Consider the following 19,084-nt stretch of genomic DNA (forward strand, 5'->3'; position numbering starts at 1 on the left):
GTTTTTATTACTTATTTTCATGATGAAAGAGTCGGGCATTTTCAAGTTGACACATTAACATTTTTCCACAACTTCAAAATAGTTACCAAGTGTCTTAACAACGTGTCAGTGACATGCTTTGGTCAAAATAACCCAAAGATCAAGAAGTATAGTACTATTTGCACACTCTGTATCTTAGCCCATTTGAGAGGGCGGTCCTATCTCGTGCTGTTGGCTAAATGTAGTACGGATATTTTGTTACCATAGCGACTAGTGACTTAGAGAACCGAATCCAAAAAAAGTGCGAACAACGAAGCACGCGCGAACCCCGGCATGGATTCTGTTTTCCCTTGTTCATGCAGCACTTTATCGTCAAGCCGCCCAAATGTCAATTACTGTACGGACCTCTGTATTTGACCTGCATGCAAGCGGGCACATGGGCAAACATAAATGTGCCCCTAATTTCACTGGGCAATCAAATATGCATTCTTCCATTTTCTACAGCGTTTGTTCACTTTGCTATCCCAACTGACTTTGGGTGAAAGGCTATTACAATATGTCCCCTTTAAAGATTTGGTCTACTTGCAGAGCTTTGGCGCTGAACTGCGACGCCCCACTGAATGACAAGGACGGAGCAGAGTCTCGGAACTGGCGGGCCGGGAAGCCGGTGAGAGTGGTGCGCAGCTCCAAAGGTCGCCGCATCAGCAAATACGCCCCCGAGGAGGGAAACCGCTACGACGGCATCTACAAGGTAAAGGAAGTGAAGGGCACTGTTGTTTCCGATGTTAATTTTCACAGCAGTTTTTAAATTTACTTTCACTCATAGTTGTTTGGCTATACAGTGAAGCCTCATCTCAGACCCATCGGCAATAGGTGAAAATCCACGATATAGAGAGACCATAAAATAGTTTTTGTTTTATTTTCTATAGTTTATTATTCATTCTTAGATCGTTTACACCCCTCCCACATGCTTTGAACACATGTAAACATATTAAAACACACTTCAACAAAAGAAAATTGAATTGCAAGTGAAAACAATTATCGAAAATACTGTATATATTAGAATGTCTGTGTACATACATGTGCCTTCAAGAGGCGGGGCCTGGTGGGGTGGCGTATGACGGCGAGTGTCTGGTTTAGAGCTGTGACGGGACAGCAGCTTCTGGATGTGGTGAATGTTTTGAATAAAGAAAGACAGCACTGTTTTGTATAGAAACATAATTAAAGAGAACGTGAATAAATGAAGTAGTTTTATGATGTGTAATTACTGCATGTAGTATTCTATTTGTGTGTTGGATGTGTGCCTTTAAGGGGCGTGGCCTAGTGAGTAACATCAGGATCTAGAGCCTGAGTTGGTCAATTAGCCCACGTGTGAGCGTATTGGTGTGAGCTGTGGCCTAGAGCAGAGGCTTGCAAGTGTTCTAATATTGTATTTTTAGACTCTAGCCCCTGCAATAATTGGCTGAAAAGTGCATCAACAACTCTGGCACACATGTGTGGGCATTATAGTAATTAAGCATACTGTGAAACCCTTAAAAAAATGAACGGTTCAACAAAACAAAAACAAAAGATATACAGTAGCCAGGGCACAAATATTGGCCTGCGATATAAAGCGAGGGAACTCAAATCATTTTTAGTTTTAGTTGTAAATTTAGTAATAGTTTTAGTCGAGTAAATTTCCTAAACATGCTTATTGACTGTCTACAGTGAATTTAGTCGATTAAAATCGAAAAGTGCAAAGAGTCAAGAATTTGCTTTATTTCTCCCAAAACACCAAACAAGCTTTGAAACTGCTTTTTCCTAGTTTTTTCCCCAACCTCAACTTTCACAGAATTATTAGAAGTAAATATTTTTTCTTTACAGTTTATTTGAAAATATGTGCCTTCCTCTCGTGGAAAAAAGTCCCCTTTGACAAAATGTATGTAAACCGAGTCCTGCCACGCAAATTGAGTAATTGATGCCCCCCTAAAATTGTTTGCCTTTATTAATAGTTTAAACAGACTACTACTTTATCACTTCAAACTCAGCTCGTTTCCCTTAAAAAAAGAAATGGCTTATAGATGATTTGATTTTGAAAAGAAATGCTCATGTGGCAAAGGCTCTCCCTAACTTCGACTAACAACCCAGGGTAAAAAACTTAAAACTTCTTTCCCGACATAAAACGCTGTTAGTCTTTAAGTCAAGATGAATCACGTCAACATACTTCTTTGACACCAGTTACTACTTTCCATTCTCCATGGCTTTGGTGCCATCTTGTGGTATCTTTAGTATTTCAGAAAGAGCACAAAGAAAACACAAAAGGTGAGTTGTTAAGCAAACAGCTGAGGATGGGTCCATAAGGGAAAAAAACCAAAACAAACAAAAACGCAAATTTGTGAATAGTGAACCACTAATATTTGACGGGATTACTGAACATTTGTTTTTTTATCAGACATAGTACATTTGTACATTATGATGAAAATTATTTGTCGATGAACACTGTTTTTTTTAGATCGCATATGATACACTGTTGGGTTTTGTTTTAGGTGGTGAAATACTGGCCAGAGATTGGCAAGTGTGGCTACTTGGTGTGGAGGTACTTGCTGAGACGGGACGATCAGGAACCAGCACCCTGGACACCTGAAGGACTAGACAGAATCAAGAAATTGGGTCTCTTGATCCAGGTTAGACTGCATGAAATGCTACCACTTTTTACCACATTTCCTTCGTGCTTGTTTCCATTGAGGTTGGTCACACTTTGTACTTAAGTAGAAATACTTTTGTATAAAAAAAAGACTGGTAAAAGTAGTACTGATTCAACTCCTTTACTTAACTCATTCATTGGCAGCCGTTTTCAAAGCATTTTGACTGATATTTCAAAACCCACAGAATATTGTGTTCTGTGACAAATACCACCAAGTCTACGAAAAAAAGCGTAGACTCTTCTTTAACTAGAAAAAAAAACTGTTTTATAATCAGCAGAACAACTTTCTAACCTAAAAGCAGAGAAAACAAGCTTTTTGAGAAAGAAAAAAAAACACCAAAAAACGTCAAGCAGAACTGAAAACTGCAAGACTGAGAAAGGGCTTTTGATGGCCAAATCATTGTTTGTAATCATCATAACACGGCGTGAGCGAGGCTGACTCACCGCATGGCTCAAGTGTGGCTTTTTTTTTTTTTTTAACGTGGCGTTCGTCATTCACTCCTTGGCGTCATCTTTTCTTATGCTCGTAACACACACTTTCAACTCCGTATTACTGCTACTTTGTACACTGTACCGTTCAAGTGTGAGGTGCCTAAACTTGTCCAACTTCCATGTTTTCTCTTCTTGATAATCGACGTGACAAGCCGAAATTCACACCCTAATCTTTGTCCTCTGCTCAAAAGATGTGCTGATCTCAAATCCAAAGTGATAAACACCACCACCTACAGGGACCTGTTAGACATTTCAGTGGTTTAAAAACTTGATATTCATAGACAAACTGTCCATTCCAGTCAACCCCCCAAAAAACACCAAAATAAATTTTAAACTTTGGGTTTTTTTCATAAGGAAAATTGCATGCTACAGTACTGTACTGTATAAAAACACGTCGTAATAAAATTTGCTAGCCACATAAACTGCAAACGGAAAATGCAAGCACAAAACACGATTGTACCTAAATGTTTCGTCCTTGATTATTGTTGTTAAACAAGTTTAATGGTGCATTAGCGCCACCAAGTGATATTGTCCTTCCACTGCAAGGAAACCCGTGTGAATTGATGGTCGCTGGATGTTGCGAAGTGTGCTGCCCCCATCTACTGGTGGTGATTTTTGCTCGTATCTGAAGACAGAAAAATCGGCCAATTAACATCTCGTATCTAGGAAAACTCGTAATGCCAGGCACTCCAATGTACTTAAGAATAGCACAGATGCCTAAAAATGTTTTTACCGTATGCATTTGTACTGTCTTACTTTCCACAACTCACACACATACACACAACATCTGTGTGTACGTGCAGTACCCACCAGGCTACCAGGCTGTCATGGCTAACAAGACAAAGAAGGAGGCCATCGCCCGGCCCGGTCGCGGCGGTCGGAGTAAGCACCACTCCGGGAGGGGCCGGGGGAGGGGCCGGCCGCGGAAGCTCCCCAAAATGGAGAAGGAGGAGGATGAGGAGGACGAAGAGTTTGAGCATCTGATGGCCGCCGTGGAGGAGGACGAGGAGGAGGAGCCGCAGAGTAACGGGGATCAGAAGACAAGTAAGGACTCTGGTGGGTGTAGTTGTCCGTTCTTTCATAGGAATTTTTATTATTTAAAAATAGGTAGCAATTCTCTCTTATTCATTTTAAAAAATCTACTCAAATGCAAGTAGTGGCAGGCATGTCAGCACTTTAATTCATCGCAGAGACTGCTTACGTGCTGCTGTTTGGGTGATCAAAACTTTGAGTACCGTCAATGAACTGAGATAATTAGTTGCTCCATGATTTACCAACACAAAAAGGAAGCAATTATTTGAAGCAGGCATTTTATTTATCTTAAGGGAATGTTGGACACTCACAAAGACTGTTCACTTGTCTTTGCAGCACCACAGTCTCTTTGAGGCAATTATTTGAGGAAAATTGGTTAGTTAAGCATGAATTACCTGGAGAACAGACAGATTTACAAACATTTCCTGAGGGGCAAAAGGGAGGCATCTATTTTAGGGAGGTGTTTGCAAATTTCCTCAGTGTGTTTTATGTAATTTATTTGTCTTCAAAGCCAGTATTTGAGGAAATACAGTTGTTAGTCATGGATTACTTGTGCCCTCTGCTGGTGTGACAGGAGCACAGGCAGTGGAACAGAATTTTCCTGCGGGAGAAAAGGGAGGCATCAATTTGAGGGAGGTGTTTATTTTTTCTTGAGTGGATGATGAAGCCAGCGAACATCCATTAGAGCTACAACCACTATTTAAGGAAATATGGTAGTTGAATTTTGGCATGTATTTTCCCTCGTCCAATAAGGGGAGGAATCTACAAAGTTTGTATTTGAGATGGGTGTTCGTTTGTCTTTGCACCCCCAAAAAGTTTCTTTGAGGCCATTAGTTGTAGAAATTGGGTAGTTAGGCATGAATTACCTGATGAACAGTCAAGGGACTGGAAAGGGGAGAAAGGAGGCATCTACTTGAAGGAAGTGTTTATTTTTTCAAAGTGGATGACACAACCCTCCCAGAGTCTCTTGGAGCCCATTATTTGAGGAAATGCTTGTTAGGAATCAATTATTTACACAAAAATGAGCCATCTGTTTGAAGGAGGCATTTATTTGTCTTTCGTGGATGTCGAAACCGAACAGTGTCGCAAATGTTTGAAGAAATTAAGAAATTTTCCTGAGGGGGGAAAAAGAAGGCATCTATTTGAGGGAGGTGTTTGTTTTTCTTAAGTAGATTTTGCACCTCCACAGTCTCTCCTCGAAGCAAATATTTGAAGAAATGTGATAGATAGGCATGAATGACTGAGGAGGAATAAATTTTCCTGGGGGGGAGGGATCTATTTGAGGGAGGTGTTTATTTTTTTAAGTAGATTTTGCACCCCCACATTCTCTCCTCGAAGTAAACATTTGAGGAAATGTGGTAGTTAAGCATGAATTACTGAGGAGGAAATGTATTTTGTTGAGGGGAAAATGGAAGCATCTATTTGAGGGAGGTGTTTATTTTTCTTAAATTGTTGTTGTACCCCTACAGTGCCTCTTTGAAGCAATTATTTGAGGAAATACTGTGCGGTAGTTAGGCATGAGTTACTTGGTTGGAACTGAATTTTTCTGAGGTAAAAAGGGAAGCATCTACAATATTTAAAGGAGGTTTTTATTTTTCTTGTTTGTTGCTTCCCCATCGTCTCTTCCACGCCCTTATTTGAACAATTCCTTTTGAGACCAAAACATGAAAAGCTAGTTCTGCTTGTGTGTGTGTTCTTTTTTCTTTTTTAAATTCTTCTTTTAAAATGTTTCCCAGATTGGTCGCCAGCGTCCGAGCCTCCCTCCAAGCGCGTGAAGGTGGAGGAGGCGTTCGTACTGTCGGAGCAGCAGCAGCAGTTGATCGAAGAGGACGCGGCCAATAAAAAGCTGTGGGATGAAGCCCTGGGACACCTAGCAGAGGGACCAGTATGTGCTATATCGCTCACTATAGAAATACACACAACTGCAATTTGAGATGTTATCTGTGCCCAAAAACTGAAACGTACGTCTTCTTATGTGCTTTGGAGAACTTCTTGTGTAAGATGGAGCAGATCTTCATGTGCGTTTGCTGCCAGGAGCTGGCCTTCCAGCCCATCACCACGGTCTGCTCGCACAACGTTTGCAAGGTACAACGCCGTCGCCGTCCATCTAATACCTCAAAAAATTTGGATTTAACTGGTTACATTCAAGCTCATTTTAAATGGGAGTCAGCACACACCTGCCACTATTTAAAGTGAACCCCAAATAAAGTTTAGCTGTTTTAGTTTTTTCTTCTTCTTTCTTTCAATTGAGTTGTATAGGTTATAGGTCACCTTAATGGTGTGAAAGGTTTTGAAATCTTGCTCTTTTTTTTTTTTTTTGCCCCTCACAAAAACCTGGCATTTGAACAGCGGTGTTCATTCATGTTTACATATATTTGTGTAAATAAATGATATACATACAGTGGGTACGGAAAGTATTCAGACCCCCTTAAAATGTTCATTCTTTTTTATATTGCAGCCATTTGCTAAAATCCTTTAAGTTCATTTTTTTCTCATTAATATATACACAGCACCCCATATTGACAGGAAAAAAACCGCAATTGTTGACATTTTTGCAGATTTATTAAAAAAGAAAAACTGAAATATCACACAGCCATAAGTATTCAGACCCTTTGCTCAGTATTTAGTAGAAGCACCCTTTTGGGCTATTACAGCCATGAGTCTTTTTGAGAATGATGCAAGTTTTTCATACCTGGATTTGGGGATCATCTGCCATTACTCTTCTCCAGTTCTGTCAGGTTGGATGGTGAACGTTGGTGGGCAGCCATTTGCTGGTCTTTCCACAAATGCTCAATTGGGTTTAAGTCAGGGCTCTGGCTGGGCCATTCAAAAACAGTCACGGAGTTGTTCTGCAGCCACTCCTTTGGTATTTTAGCTGTGTGCTTGGGGTCATTGTCTTTTTTTAAGGTGGACCTTCGGCCCAGTCTGAGGTTCTGAGCACTCTGGAGAAGGTTTTCGTCCAGGATATCCATGTACTTCCGCATTCATCTTTCCTTCGATTGCAACCGGTCGTCCTGTCCCTGCATCTGAAAAACACCCCCACAGCATGATGCTGCCACCACCATGCTTCACTGTTGGGACTGTATTGGACAGGTCATGAACAGTGCCTGGTTTTCCCCACACATGCCACTTAGAATTAAGGCCAACAATGTCTATATTGGTCTCATCAGACCAGAGAATCTTATTTATCACCATCTTGGAGTCCTTCAGGTGTTTTTTTTAACAAGCTCCATGAGGGCTTTCATGTGTCTTGCACTGAGGAGAGGCTTCCGTCGGGCCACTCCGCCATAAAGCCCCGACTGGCTGCAGTGATTGTTGACTTTCTAGAACTTTCTCCCATCCCCCGACTGCATCTCTGGAGCTCAGCCACAGTGATCTTTGGGTTCTTCTTGACTTCTCTCACCAAGGCTCTTCTCCCCCGATTGCTCAGTTTGGCCGGACGGCCAGCTCTAGGAAGGGTTCTGATCGTCCCAAACGTCTTCCATTTCAGGATTATGGAGGTCACTGTGCTCTTGGGAACCTTACGTGCAGCATAATTTTTTTGTAACCTTGTGCCAGATCTGCGCCTTGCCACAATTCTGTCTCTTTGCTCTTCAGGGAGTTGCTTTGACCTCATGATTCTCATTTGCGCTGTGATGCACTGTGAGCTGTAAGGTCTTATATAGACAGGGGTGTGGCTTTCCTAATCAAGTCCAATCAGTATAATCAAACACAGGTGGACTCCAAAGAAGGTGCAGAACCATTTTAAGGATCATCAGAAGAAATGGACAGCACCTGAGTTCAATATATGAGAGTCACAGCAAAGGGTCTGAATACTTATGGCTGTGTGATATTTCAGTTTGTCTTTTTTAATAAATCAGCAAAAATTGTAACAATTGCGTTTTTTTTTCTGTCAATATGGGGTGCTGTGTGTACATTAATGAGGAAAAAAATGAACTTAAATGATTTTAACAAATGGCTGCAATATAAGAGTGAAAATTTTAAGGGGGTCTGAAAACTTTTCGTACCCACTGTATATTTAACATTTGTCCGAAGACATCAACCATTAAGAAAACAAAATGTAGCACAGGAAGTCAGCTAACCTGTTTTCTGGGTTTGGTCATGTGACGTTCCGCATGTACCAAATCAGACTTTTACATCGTTCTCGTAGTTGCGATTTTTCCTCGTAAAATGTTGTTCTCATAATTTACTTTATTGCTCTAAAATCACTCATGAGAACAATATTTTACAAGACAATAACTTTAAAACAATATATATTTTTCAAGAAAGCCATGATTTTATGAGAATAATACATTAGTCACAAACTTGTGTATAAGGAGACTACTTTTTCGCTGTGTTTTTAGACATGCCTCCAGCGCTCCTTCCGGGCGGAAGTGTACACCTGCCCCGCCTGCCGCCATGACCTGGGCAAGGACTACGTCATGACGCAAAACAAGACTCTGCAGGTTCTGCTGGACCAGTTCTTTCCTGGCTACACGAAGGGCCGATGAGATCCACGTCGCTCCAAACCAGAAGACGCGCACACACACACCTCCACACACGCACGCATGCACACACACACACACACACACGTACATACAAGTATACTGTTGAGAGCTCCACTTTAAAGATGCATTGCACTTCCAACAATGGGTTCAATGTATAGTGCGTCACACAGCCATTTCATGTATACAATCATTGAGCACACGAAGCACCTCAGTAGGTTCCGACCTTATCCGTTTTCTCCATAAACCTCACCAGCCTGAGATTTTACACCAAGGACTTGAACGCACGCACTACTAGCCCGCCCCACACACACACACACATTTAGATACTTTACTACTATAGTACTCGACTGCAGAGCGTACGAGGAATTTGTTTGAGGGAGGTGTACAGTCGAGCGGAGGCCACTCTTTGAGGAAATTTGTGTCGTATGCCTGCTAACCTGCATTTTGTGTACCATCCACGAACCACCCACTTTGATGATAACGTCTTTGACGTTGCGGCCCGTTTGACACATCTTTGATGATGCGCTTAATTGATGTCTGATGACACGCAGCATTATGACGCGTGATGTAGCTTTGATGATGCACCCCATTCGACTATTTTTATGTTATGCCCCTTTTGACGTGTCTTTCTTGATATGCCCCATTTTGATGACACGTTCAATTTGAAGTGTCTTTGATTGTACACCCTGTGTGAATTCCTTGTTTATATACCCCATTTGATGTGTTCCTGACAATGCATCCCATTAAGTAAGTAACGCTCTTTCTCTAGTGTTTGATTCCATGTACAACCCCCCACAAACTGTAATATACATAGTATATATGTAGTATATAATATTACGGGCCCCCACTGAGTTACCGATACAAGAAAAATGTTGAAAAAGCACTTGTTCGTCGCATCATGCTAGCTGCTAACCAGCTTGCGTACATACCTTTTGGTAAACACATCCACGTGTGTCACGTTCTCCCAAAGTCATTTAGGAGCTGATAAACATTCCAAAGGGGTGAGCAACAGTCCCACAAAAGTCCCCACCCACCTCAGAAATGATGAATAGCTCCAAAGGACCTTGTTAATCGTGGTTGTTTGCGTTCCTGAATGCAGCACTGACCTCCTGAAGGACCAAACTGGCTTGAAGTAGAACTCAAGGCCACGTTGTTGCTAGGCAACGTAATGAAGAAGGCACAAAGATGGCGAGTGCAGTGGAGGATTTCTCTGTTACTGTATGCGAAGCAATGGAAATCACTACAATTAGTTACCATTTTGGTGCAAAAGCCACACGGAATTAGATCCATGTTGAGAAATGATAACGTGACTTTATTTCTTGATCCCAATGGACAAGAATTCCATTGTTCCGTAATCTTTGCATTTGATTCGTCTTTGACTTTATGCCCCATTTCACGTGTCTCTGACGATACGCCCATTTGATGTCTTTGACAATACACCCAATCCATATAGTATTACTTTGATGTGTCTTTGATTATGTAGCCCATTTACGTGTGTCTTCGATGACGCAGTCCCCTTCGCCGTGTCTTTATTGACACACCCATTTGATATAGTCCTGTTGGACGTGTTTTCGATGGTGCGCCCAATTCACTGCGTCTTTGACGACTATCTGCCCATTATGTTGTTTATCATATGCCCCTTTTTGACATGTCTTTGTTGCTACACCCCATTTCATATGTCTTTGATATGCCCCTTTTGTCTTTTAAAACTCATTCACTGCCAGCCTTTCCAGTTAACATGGATATTTGACTTCAAAAGCCGTCAATGGCAGTGAATGTGTTACTAATGATACGGCCCATTAGACGTAGCCCCTTTTGACGATATTCCCCATTTCACATCTTTGATATGTCCCATTTGACACGTCTTAATAATACAGCCATATGACATCTTCAAAGATACACCACATCATTAATGATGTGCACCATTTGCTGTAGCCCTGTCTGACACGTCGTCTTTGATGATGTGCCAATTTGCTGTAGCCCTGTCTTTGATGATAAGGCTCAGTTGGTGTAGCCTTAATTCACTGTCTTTAATGATACGTTGCATTAACTCAGTCCTGTTCCGTGTGTCTTTGATTCACGCCCCTTTTGACGTGTCTGTGAATAGGTCCCATTTTAATGATAGGCCCCATTTCACGTCTTTGATAGTGTGGTAATATGACCGTTTTTGTTAACAAAAATACCAGTTTACTTTTCTCTCATATAACTGAATCGTTTTCCTTGTAATATTTTAAAAAATCATATAGTAATGAGAAAAAATGACCTGGTTTGTAATAGTACAACTTTTTTGTCATAAAAAAAAGATATTGCGATATTTGGACATTTTCCCGTAAAAATTTCCCCTTGCAAATAGACTTTTTCAGCATTTTTATTTCTTTAAGGTATGGTTGTAACATCTCCCTGGTATGGTGCACTCAAATGTTAACGGTTGGCAAGGCTACAAGTTTTACCTCCTCTCTGGTCACGTGACACGTTTTCCAATCATGCCATCACCCCCCCACCGGCGGGCTTGTCGCATTTGTGCTGACGTTGTCCTCGTTTCTGTTTATTCATTCAGGTTTTTTGTTGTCGTTTTTTTTTTTCAAAACATGCAATTCTAAATGGTCTTTTTTAAGGCGAACTGTGATGTGCATTAATAATTTGTTTTGTTTGTGGCTAACTAAATAGCGCTCCTCCCTGCAGTGACTACCTTCTGTACGTGAACCTACAGTGCTAAAAACCCTTTTTAGACGTCTCGTGGACGCTTGGCTTCAGTGCTGTGTCGTTTATTTTTTTTAACAACTATTGCACTCTACTGAAGAATTAAAGAAAATCACGTTTAATTTCTCTGAAAACCTTCAAATATCTATGTCCGTTTTTTCTCTCCATAGGTTTTTAGTTGCTTCGGTTCCATTTTAATCAATATGTTCCAAGCGCATTTGCCAGTCTGACAAGGAGTTCCATTGCTTCATTGTTTTATACATGTCATAATAATATGTACCTATTAAATATTTGGATTCAAGACAACAGCTTCTTCTTTGTAGATTGATAGCATTACCATAGCACTGTCTGAATAGGCTGTACATTTTGCCAGATTTGATAATGTTGGATTTACAGTGCAGGTCCAAATTCCCTTTTGACAGTATAAATGTGATTGTCAATTTTCTGAGAAAAAATACAATCCAGTATCATCACAGTAAGAGGATCAAATGTTATGAGAAAAAAAAACAATTAAAGTTGTAATTGTTGAGAAATAGACATTACCACAATGTTGTAATACAGTTGATACTAGTTTACTTCATTCTGAGACCATGCTCGAAACTCAAAACACTCATACCTCAAATCGTATTTTCCAATTGAATGAAATAGCAATAATATTGTACTTAGGTCATGACCTAATTAAAATAGCATTAAATAAATGGCCATTGTGCTGCACCTGGTGTTCCCACCTTGGCCCGTACAAGACCGTCAGATGCGGTAGATTAAGCGCTCCAGCCATATTTGATGTTCGGTGTAAATGTGTTACAAGGAAGCCTTCATTCAAATAAACCAATGATATACATTTTGGGGTTTGTTTTATTATAAGAGACGCACAATAGGTATAGTAGCACAATATGTCGGGTGAACATCATGAAACAAGGAATGCAGATGCAAAGTCAGTCCTATCAGAACAGTTCCCCCCCCCCCCCCATAACATCCAAAAATCAAAATATGAAATTAATGAGATTTACACATCAGGGAAGAGAAAAAGGGGGAGAAAAAAAAAAAACACCAATTGGAAATTCCCCTTCCTTTCTGCTTTACACACTAAAAATGTCTTCACTAAAATAGTGTTGGCTATTAAGTACCGGTCAACAGGGCTGTTAGTGCTACACCAGTGGTCCCCCTGAAAAAGATTCAAACATGACAGCAATTTTGTCACCGCAGTACCAGAGTGTTTATATATATATATATATAATAAAAAAAAAATTAAAAAAAATAACCCGATTACCTTTTTTTGTGTGCACGCACGGTGTACATTCAAACAACGGAACAACTCCATGGATAAATCGGAGCTACACACGCACACACAGCTAACACTATGAAAGCCAAAGCCAAACCTCCTTCCCTCTTATCCAAACGTGATGCTCAAAGGAAACTCGAGAGATCAACAAGTACACAAAATGGAGGAAGGACAGGGGCAGAACATAAGGATGGGAGAGCTACTCCTCATCGGAAGAGTCCCGGTCTAAACTGTAGGCCATGAAGAGAATGTCGGGTCGAGGCGGGACGAGGGCGTGGCCCGGTTTCACGATCTCGAAGCCCAGGAAACTGAACGTACGCACCAGCTTGGCTACAAAAAAAAAAAAAAAAAAAAAAAAAAACATAAGTCATTGGTACACACGTCACTGTGTGTTCAGAGTATGTGTGAGTTCAGTGTAAGTGTTCATGGTATGACTTCATTGTGTGTTTGCAAGTTCTGCATCTCAGTACACATAGACTTAGGAAAATCAATTATGTCGAATATAGTTAGGGTAAAAGTGAAAGTATGTTCACAGCATTATTATTGTGGTGGTTCTATTATGTTTATTATTTTTTCATTAATCAGAAATACATATTTCCTGCTCTATCTACACCAGCGGTTTATAGTGACAGGCAGAACAAATGCTCATCCGCTCGATAGCTAAAGTTTCAATAAACCTGTGTATCCATCCACCTATTGCCATTCATACAACAGAACAGATCTTGGCTCCCTACAAGTACATCAGCTTTGTGTTCAACTAAACGAGCCAAGTACCTGTGAGACTGAATTGAGAAAAGATCATTATTTCAGTATTCATTTTTGTCTGGTGAGTTTTCCCCAATTTAAAATGTGCCTTGGTTCCAAGAAAGGTCTACTGATGATTATCATCATACATAAATGAGCTCAGCTCATGCATAAAGTTCACTCTATAAACTTCATCTTTATGTTACTATTAGCATTAATATGTGCTTCTAGTCACGTTCATAAATATTAGGACGTGGACACAATTCAACTTTTTTGGCTCTAAACACCACCATGATGGATTTTAAATGAAATGGAAAAGAGGTGCTTTAACTGCAGCCTTTCAGCTTTGTGGGTATTTACATCCAAATCAGGTAAACGTAGGATAATTTTAACAGTTCGTGTACAGGTACAGCTCATAAATTAGAATAGTGTCAAAAGCTTTAGTTATAGAGTTCACTTCAAAAAGTCAAGTTATTATAGACTAAACAGTGAAATGTCATGATTTTTTTTATATGTATAATTTTGATAACTATAGCTTACAGCAAATGAAAACCCCAAATTCACTATCTCTAGAAACTAGAATGCCATAACAATGGAAATGATTTGTAATGGTATAGGCAAGTATTTGCCCTCTGAAAAGTACTTTCCGAACTGATTAATGAATATTTACAATTCTAAGTTATTGATATGTATATGCCTCCCACTTTATAAGTGGCCACTAGCTGCATGCTAGCATCTTGTATCTACGTGTGAAGTAAGTTTCTGTGGTAATCAAAAGACCTCAGTCACAAACAATTTTGATTTTCTCTCAGCTTTTAAATTTTTTGGTAGAAAATTATACAAAGCTGGCACGCATTTGTCACATTGCTAATGAATCTGTATAATTTATGAGTTTCACCTTTGGAATTGCAATGCTGAAATACAATTAACTGTTCTCCAGTAGGCGGCACGGTGGACGACTGGTTAGAGCGTCTGCCTCACAGTTCTGAGGACCCGGATTCAATCCCCGGGCCCACCTGTGTGGAGTTTGCATGTTCTCCCCGTGCCTGCGTGGGTTTTCTCCAGGCACTCCGGCCGGTTTCCTCCCACATCCCTAAAACATGCATTAATTGGAGACTCTAAATTGCCCGTAGGTGTGAATCTGAGTGCGGCTGGTTGTTTGTTTCTATGTGCCCTGCGATTGGCTGGCAACCAGTTCAGGGTGTACCCCGCCTCCTGCCCGATGACAGCTGGGATAGCTCCCGCACGCCCGCGACCCTAGTGAGGAGAAGCGGCTCAGAAAATGGATGAATGGATGGATGTTCTCCAGTATTCTCATATATTGAGATGCACTTAAACAATTGTGTCTTGAAATCATCTGGGTGACCCTGAGCTTTTGAATGGTAGATTATCTATACCGCCATTCAAAAAAATAATTGTAGAAGCAGCACCATTTTCTTTTTACATTACCTGTAAAGAAATAATTTACCCTATTTTGGTAGACGTTTACGCAAACTACCAACTCATGGTAGACGTTTACGCAAATTTAATGCTGGGTAATAAAACAAAATCAGAAAAAACAGTTTCAAAGCTTGTTTAATATCAGAATAAATGAAGCAAATTCCAGAAAATTGGTTAGGTGGGTTGTTCAAACTTGTTTTGAATGTCGCTGCCATTTGATTTTTCTATAGGTGACGGGTGGTAAATGATTAAAATTGTAAATTGGATTTGTATGGAAAACAATAAGTGAGGTTTGATGTGATGGGCCTGGTGTGTTTACATACCACGGTCATCCCTGTTCTTGTAGAAGCAGACAAACACGTTGACCACTTTCAGATGTTCTTCAGCGTATTCCAGCAGAGAGACTAAGCTGGAGAAACCAAAGACCACAGAAAACCTCCATCACACTCTTATTTGACACTAATACAATCCATTTTGAAACTTCACCTCTACTTAAATAGGCAACCACATTTCCGCTCTAAGACCTCAAGAATAGCTAGCAACTAAATACTATTAGTATTAAAAATGAAAATAATGTGGTGGCATTTTTCATTTGCTATCTAGTGGCATGAGTTGGTAAATTACACCTGTAGTTTTGGTTGCCACATTCCAAAAACATGCACATTAGCTTCACTGATGGCCAAATTGTCCATAAGCGTGAATTGGACTGATTTCTTAGGTTCAATAAAGTGTCCTAGGTTTGAACGAGAGTGTAAAATTGTTTCTATGTGCCCCTATGATTGACTGGCGAGCAGTCCAGGACGTATCCCGCTTCTCTAGCCAAACGTCAGCTCAGGTTAACTGAAGCCTGGAAATCCGACAGGCGCCTCACCTCTCCTTGCTGCCTTCAGGCAGTGGGCCAAGCGGGATCTCCACAAAGAGAGCGCCGCTGCTCACGACAGCATCCCATTGAACCGTCCTGCTGACGGTGGGATGACTTTGGAAGTGGAGGATCCCGGGGCGACGGCTGCCCGCCGGCTCCTCACTAACGGTCAACTTCAGGTCCTGGGGGGTGGAGAGGAAATCCATCAACTTAAGTCCTCAAGCTTTCAGGGAGGGAGGAAGAGAGCTGAGACTTACAGAGTAGACCAACCGAGCTGCAGGAACGTGATCCCGTGTGCCATTCCCTCGCCCACCTGGGATCTTCAGGGGTGGGAGAGGGGCATCAGGAGCACCACAGAGGCCCCGGGCCACGGGTACTACTACTACAGTGCGTGGACAGACTGGAACACAGAAAGGTTAGCGGGGTTAGCATTGGCACCAAAACAGAAAACGCACACTTTGGAATCATAAATTATTGCATTAGATGGCATGGGGGTGGGGGACATGCCAATTTAGCATCGCCAATCTGTCGAGGCTACCTGATTGGCGCTCATTTGGGCACATTCCCAAGTAAAAGTTTGTCCATTTAAATTGACAATTTGGAATTTAAAAAATAAATAAAAGCTGGTTCAAACCAAAATGGCCAACTTTTTCCAGGCGATTAGCAAAGTGTGATACATATGACAACTAATGGTTTGCAAGCACACTCTACTGGTAGCCAAAAGAATTACTGCCCAAGTGGAGTTCTGTTATATTTCATTTAAAAAAATTGCATTTAATCTTTCAGAACACTTTGTTTTGAAACATTTATTTAGGTACAATCTTTCTAAGATTTAATACATTTTAATTGAATTGTAACAACTTAATTTTCCTATATTTAAGCATCATGTTAATGTTCAAACTCTGCACAATGTTACAGCAACTTGTAATATCAAATATACTTTTCAGACAGCCACTCGCTTTTGATGAAGACTTTGGCCCATTCCACTATTGTATTGTATGTTGGTCATGATGGTGGTACTTGGGAGAATTAAGTTTTTTTTAAAGCTTGTTCTTGGTGTAAAACGTTTTGACTGAACTATGAGGCGTACGTTCAGTTGGGAACAGGCCAAAACCCCATTTAAAATGGCACCTTAACCTTAATGGCCGACTACCTATTAAAAAGCACCAAGTGTCAAATTATGATTATTGTTAGATTGAGTTGTGTGGAACTGGTTGACATTATCATTAGTACAACCCTAAGGACCATCACTATATTTCACAAGCAGTGAGAAAAGTGTCAGTTTGTTGCACCTGGGCAATTTTTAAGACTTTGAGTATTTAGTATTTTTACAGATGAGTAATTTTCTGAAATCTAAATTAAGACGTTTTGACAGTCCATGGAAACCCTGTATAGTCCCTGGATGCTTGTAATCATTTTCCTAGGTGTCCAATAGCCATAACCAATACAATAAAATACATTATGAATGACACGGTTATAATAATATTAAAGACTTTTTTTTCACCCCCCAAAAAACTAATAATTTACAACCCAATATTACAATGAGTGCAAATTATCCGCCACATTTTCTCTACTCGTGGTCGGGCCTCGGTCCCTAACCCCCTCGAATAATAACCACAAATGATCGAGATTTTAATGTTTAAAACCAAAAAAACAAACGGGGGGGGGGGGGGAACCTGTCGTTGTGTCGTCTCCTCTGCTCCGTGTAGCAGTCTAAAGGTGGCCCGCTGCCTGCCATATTCAACGCTGCGTCTATGCTAAGCTAACTCTCGGCTCAGACGTATGATGTGACGTCATGACGCAGTGTGACGTCGCCAAGAAGCGGTGGCGTGTGTTACATAACGGCCTCAACCTGACACCTCCCACGTGACCAGCAACATATTACATTTTAATCCAATTTTAATTAATAACGTTTAGTATTAACTTAACTCGTGCTCAAGTAGCATTAAAACATGTAAACGATATTTGAGACTGGTAGCCCGTTGTCAACAGTGTTCAATGCGTAGTGACGCACTTTGGCTAAGAGAGGAAGTGGGTTTAAACGCGATTTATCACTCGCAGGATAAAAGTAAAAAAGCTTTACTTAGGTGTCATTAAAGGTCGCCTCGAAGCAGAGTTGAGTTATTAAAACGAGGTTAGTCCACTAATTGGCCTTTACCTGCTCGACGTTGATGCTAACTAGTGAACCAGCGCGAGCTGTTAACGTTTAAAGTCGTAGCGAACTAAGCCAAAATGGCCAATTTAAGAATAGTCAGTTTGGAAACTCAAGACTGACTTTTACGTCCTAAAAAGATAACAAAATAGCTCAACATTCTGTACTGTAAATAAAGATTGGATTTGACGAGCGGATTCTCGCCACCCCTCCCCCACACCGTGACTAGCTTGCTAGCTTACTTACTTCGCAATCATGTCACAAATACCGCTACTCAAATCCGCCATGGTAGTGAGAGGCTGCTGTTTTCCTTCCTTTTCGCGAGCAAAGCAATGACTGTTTAGGATCCGCTGGAGGTTGGATTTTACCATCCGGCCTCGGGTAGAGACACGACCGGCCAACTGCTGCTCTCTCCTCCCGCTATGTTCTGTTGATGAGTGACGGAGCGCAGTTTGAAGCGACTTTATTTGCGCCACGACAAATCAAGGTACCTGCTGAGCGTTGACACACTTCCGTTTGAAGCGCTTCGACGTCAAATAAAGTGATGTCAACTTAATTAGACGGGAGAAAAGTAGATCTATGCCACCGTGATAACCTCATTCCGAATCGAAATTATCTCCATTTACACCGCTGATGAACACGTTTGTTTTGACAAGATTCCTATGCCATTTCACTAAACGAAAGCTTTTTATTTTTTTAGCAAAAAGCGGATGCTGTTGACGTAATCTCGTGGCTTTCACGCCTCTGATGACGGAGACGTCAGATGCTAACGATGCTAATACGTGAGTGGGCAACTTCTCCCACGACTCTGTAAAAAATAAAAAAAATCTCCAATAGACAAAAGAGACACAAAAGACAACTAATTCTACCGTCATCACTGTGTTATTTGTGACACAGTCTCGGCAAACAGATGCGATCGACACCGAGCTGAAAGCTAAATGTTAGCTCGGCTACGTTTAATGGAAAAATACTGGAGTCAGAAAACAAAAGCAGAAGACGGCTCAACTATCCTTTGTGTAAATAGTTGTTGTTGATAGCAGTAAAGCATCAAATATAACAATTTAAACTCCCAAAGACTGCACAATTGTGTCACTGAAAAAAAAAAATTTGACGATGTTTGTTATTAAGGAACATTTCCATTAGTAAGCATGTAACAAAGTAATCTGCTGGTTGTCTTTCATTGTACATTTTTTTTAAATTCCTCTCAAGTTTCAATGTGCATATAACTATT

General features: G+C 40.7%; 2 protein-coding genes across 3 annotated transcripts in view; one reads left to right on the forward strand and one right to left on the reverse strand.

Annotated features, from left to right (window-relative positions):
* The window catches only part of LOC133490003 (E3 ubiquitin-protein ligase UHRF2-like), a 37,884-nt gene extending 26,001 nt beyond the window's left edge, over window positions 1–11,883 (forward strand). Inside the window, exons 11-16 of one of the 2 annotated variants that reach the window (XM_061799443.1) lie at window positions 568–730; window positions 2,505–2,642; window positions 3,958–4,198; window positions 5,923–6,071; window positions 6,173–6,271; window positions 8,530–11,883. In XM_061799443.1, coding sequence (XP_061655427.1) covers window positions 568–730; window positions 2,505–2,642; window positions 3,958–4,198; window positions 5,923–6,071; window positions 6,173–6,271; window positions 8,530–8,676 — 937 coding nt within the window. In that variant the 3' untranslated portion in view covers window positions 8,677–11,883. Of the gene's footprint in view, window positions 1–567; window positions 731–2,504; window positions 2,643–3,957; window positions 4,211–5,922; window positions 6,072–6,172; window positions 6,272–8,529 lie in introns of both variants that reach the window. The other variant, XM_061799442.1, reaches the window with a different exon arrangement.
* Window positions 11,884–12,210: 327 nt separating this feature from the next.
* oaz1b (ornithine decarboxylase antizyme 1b) lies at window positions 12,211–18,422 on the reverse strand. Its single transcript, XM_061799444.1, is given in 6 exon segments — window positions 12,211–12,985; window positions 15,163–15,248; window positions 15,711–15,883; window positions 15,959–16,045; window positions 16,047–16,101; window positions 18,100–18,422. Coding segments are annotated over 6 exon segments (657 nt in total). The 5' UTR covers window positions 18,225–18,422; the 3' UTR covers window positions 12,211–12,854.
* Between the last annotated feature and the right edge of the window lie 662 nt (window positions 18,423–19,084).

Source organism: Phyllopteryx taeniolatus, chromosome 15 (genome assembly GCF_024500385.1).
Source record: "Phyllopteryx taeniolatus isolate TA_2022b chromosome 15, UOR_Ptae_1.2, whole genome shotgun sequence".
NCBI lineage: Eukaryota > Metazoa > Chordata > Actinopteri > Syngnathiformes > Syngnathidae > Phyllopteryx > Phyllopteryx taeniolatus.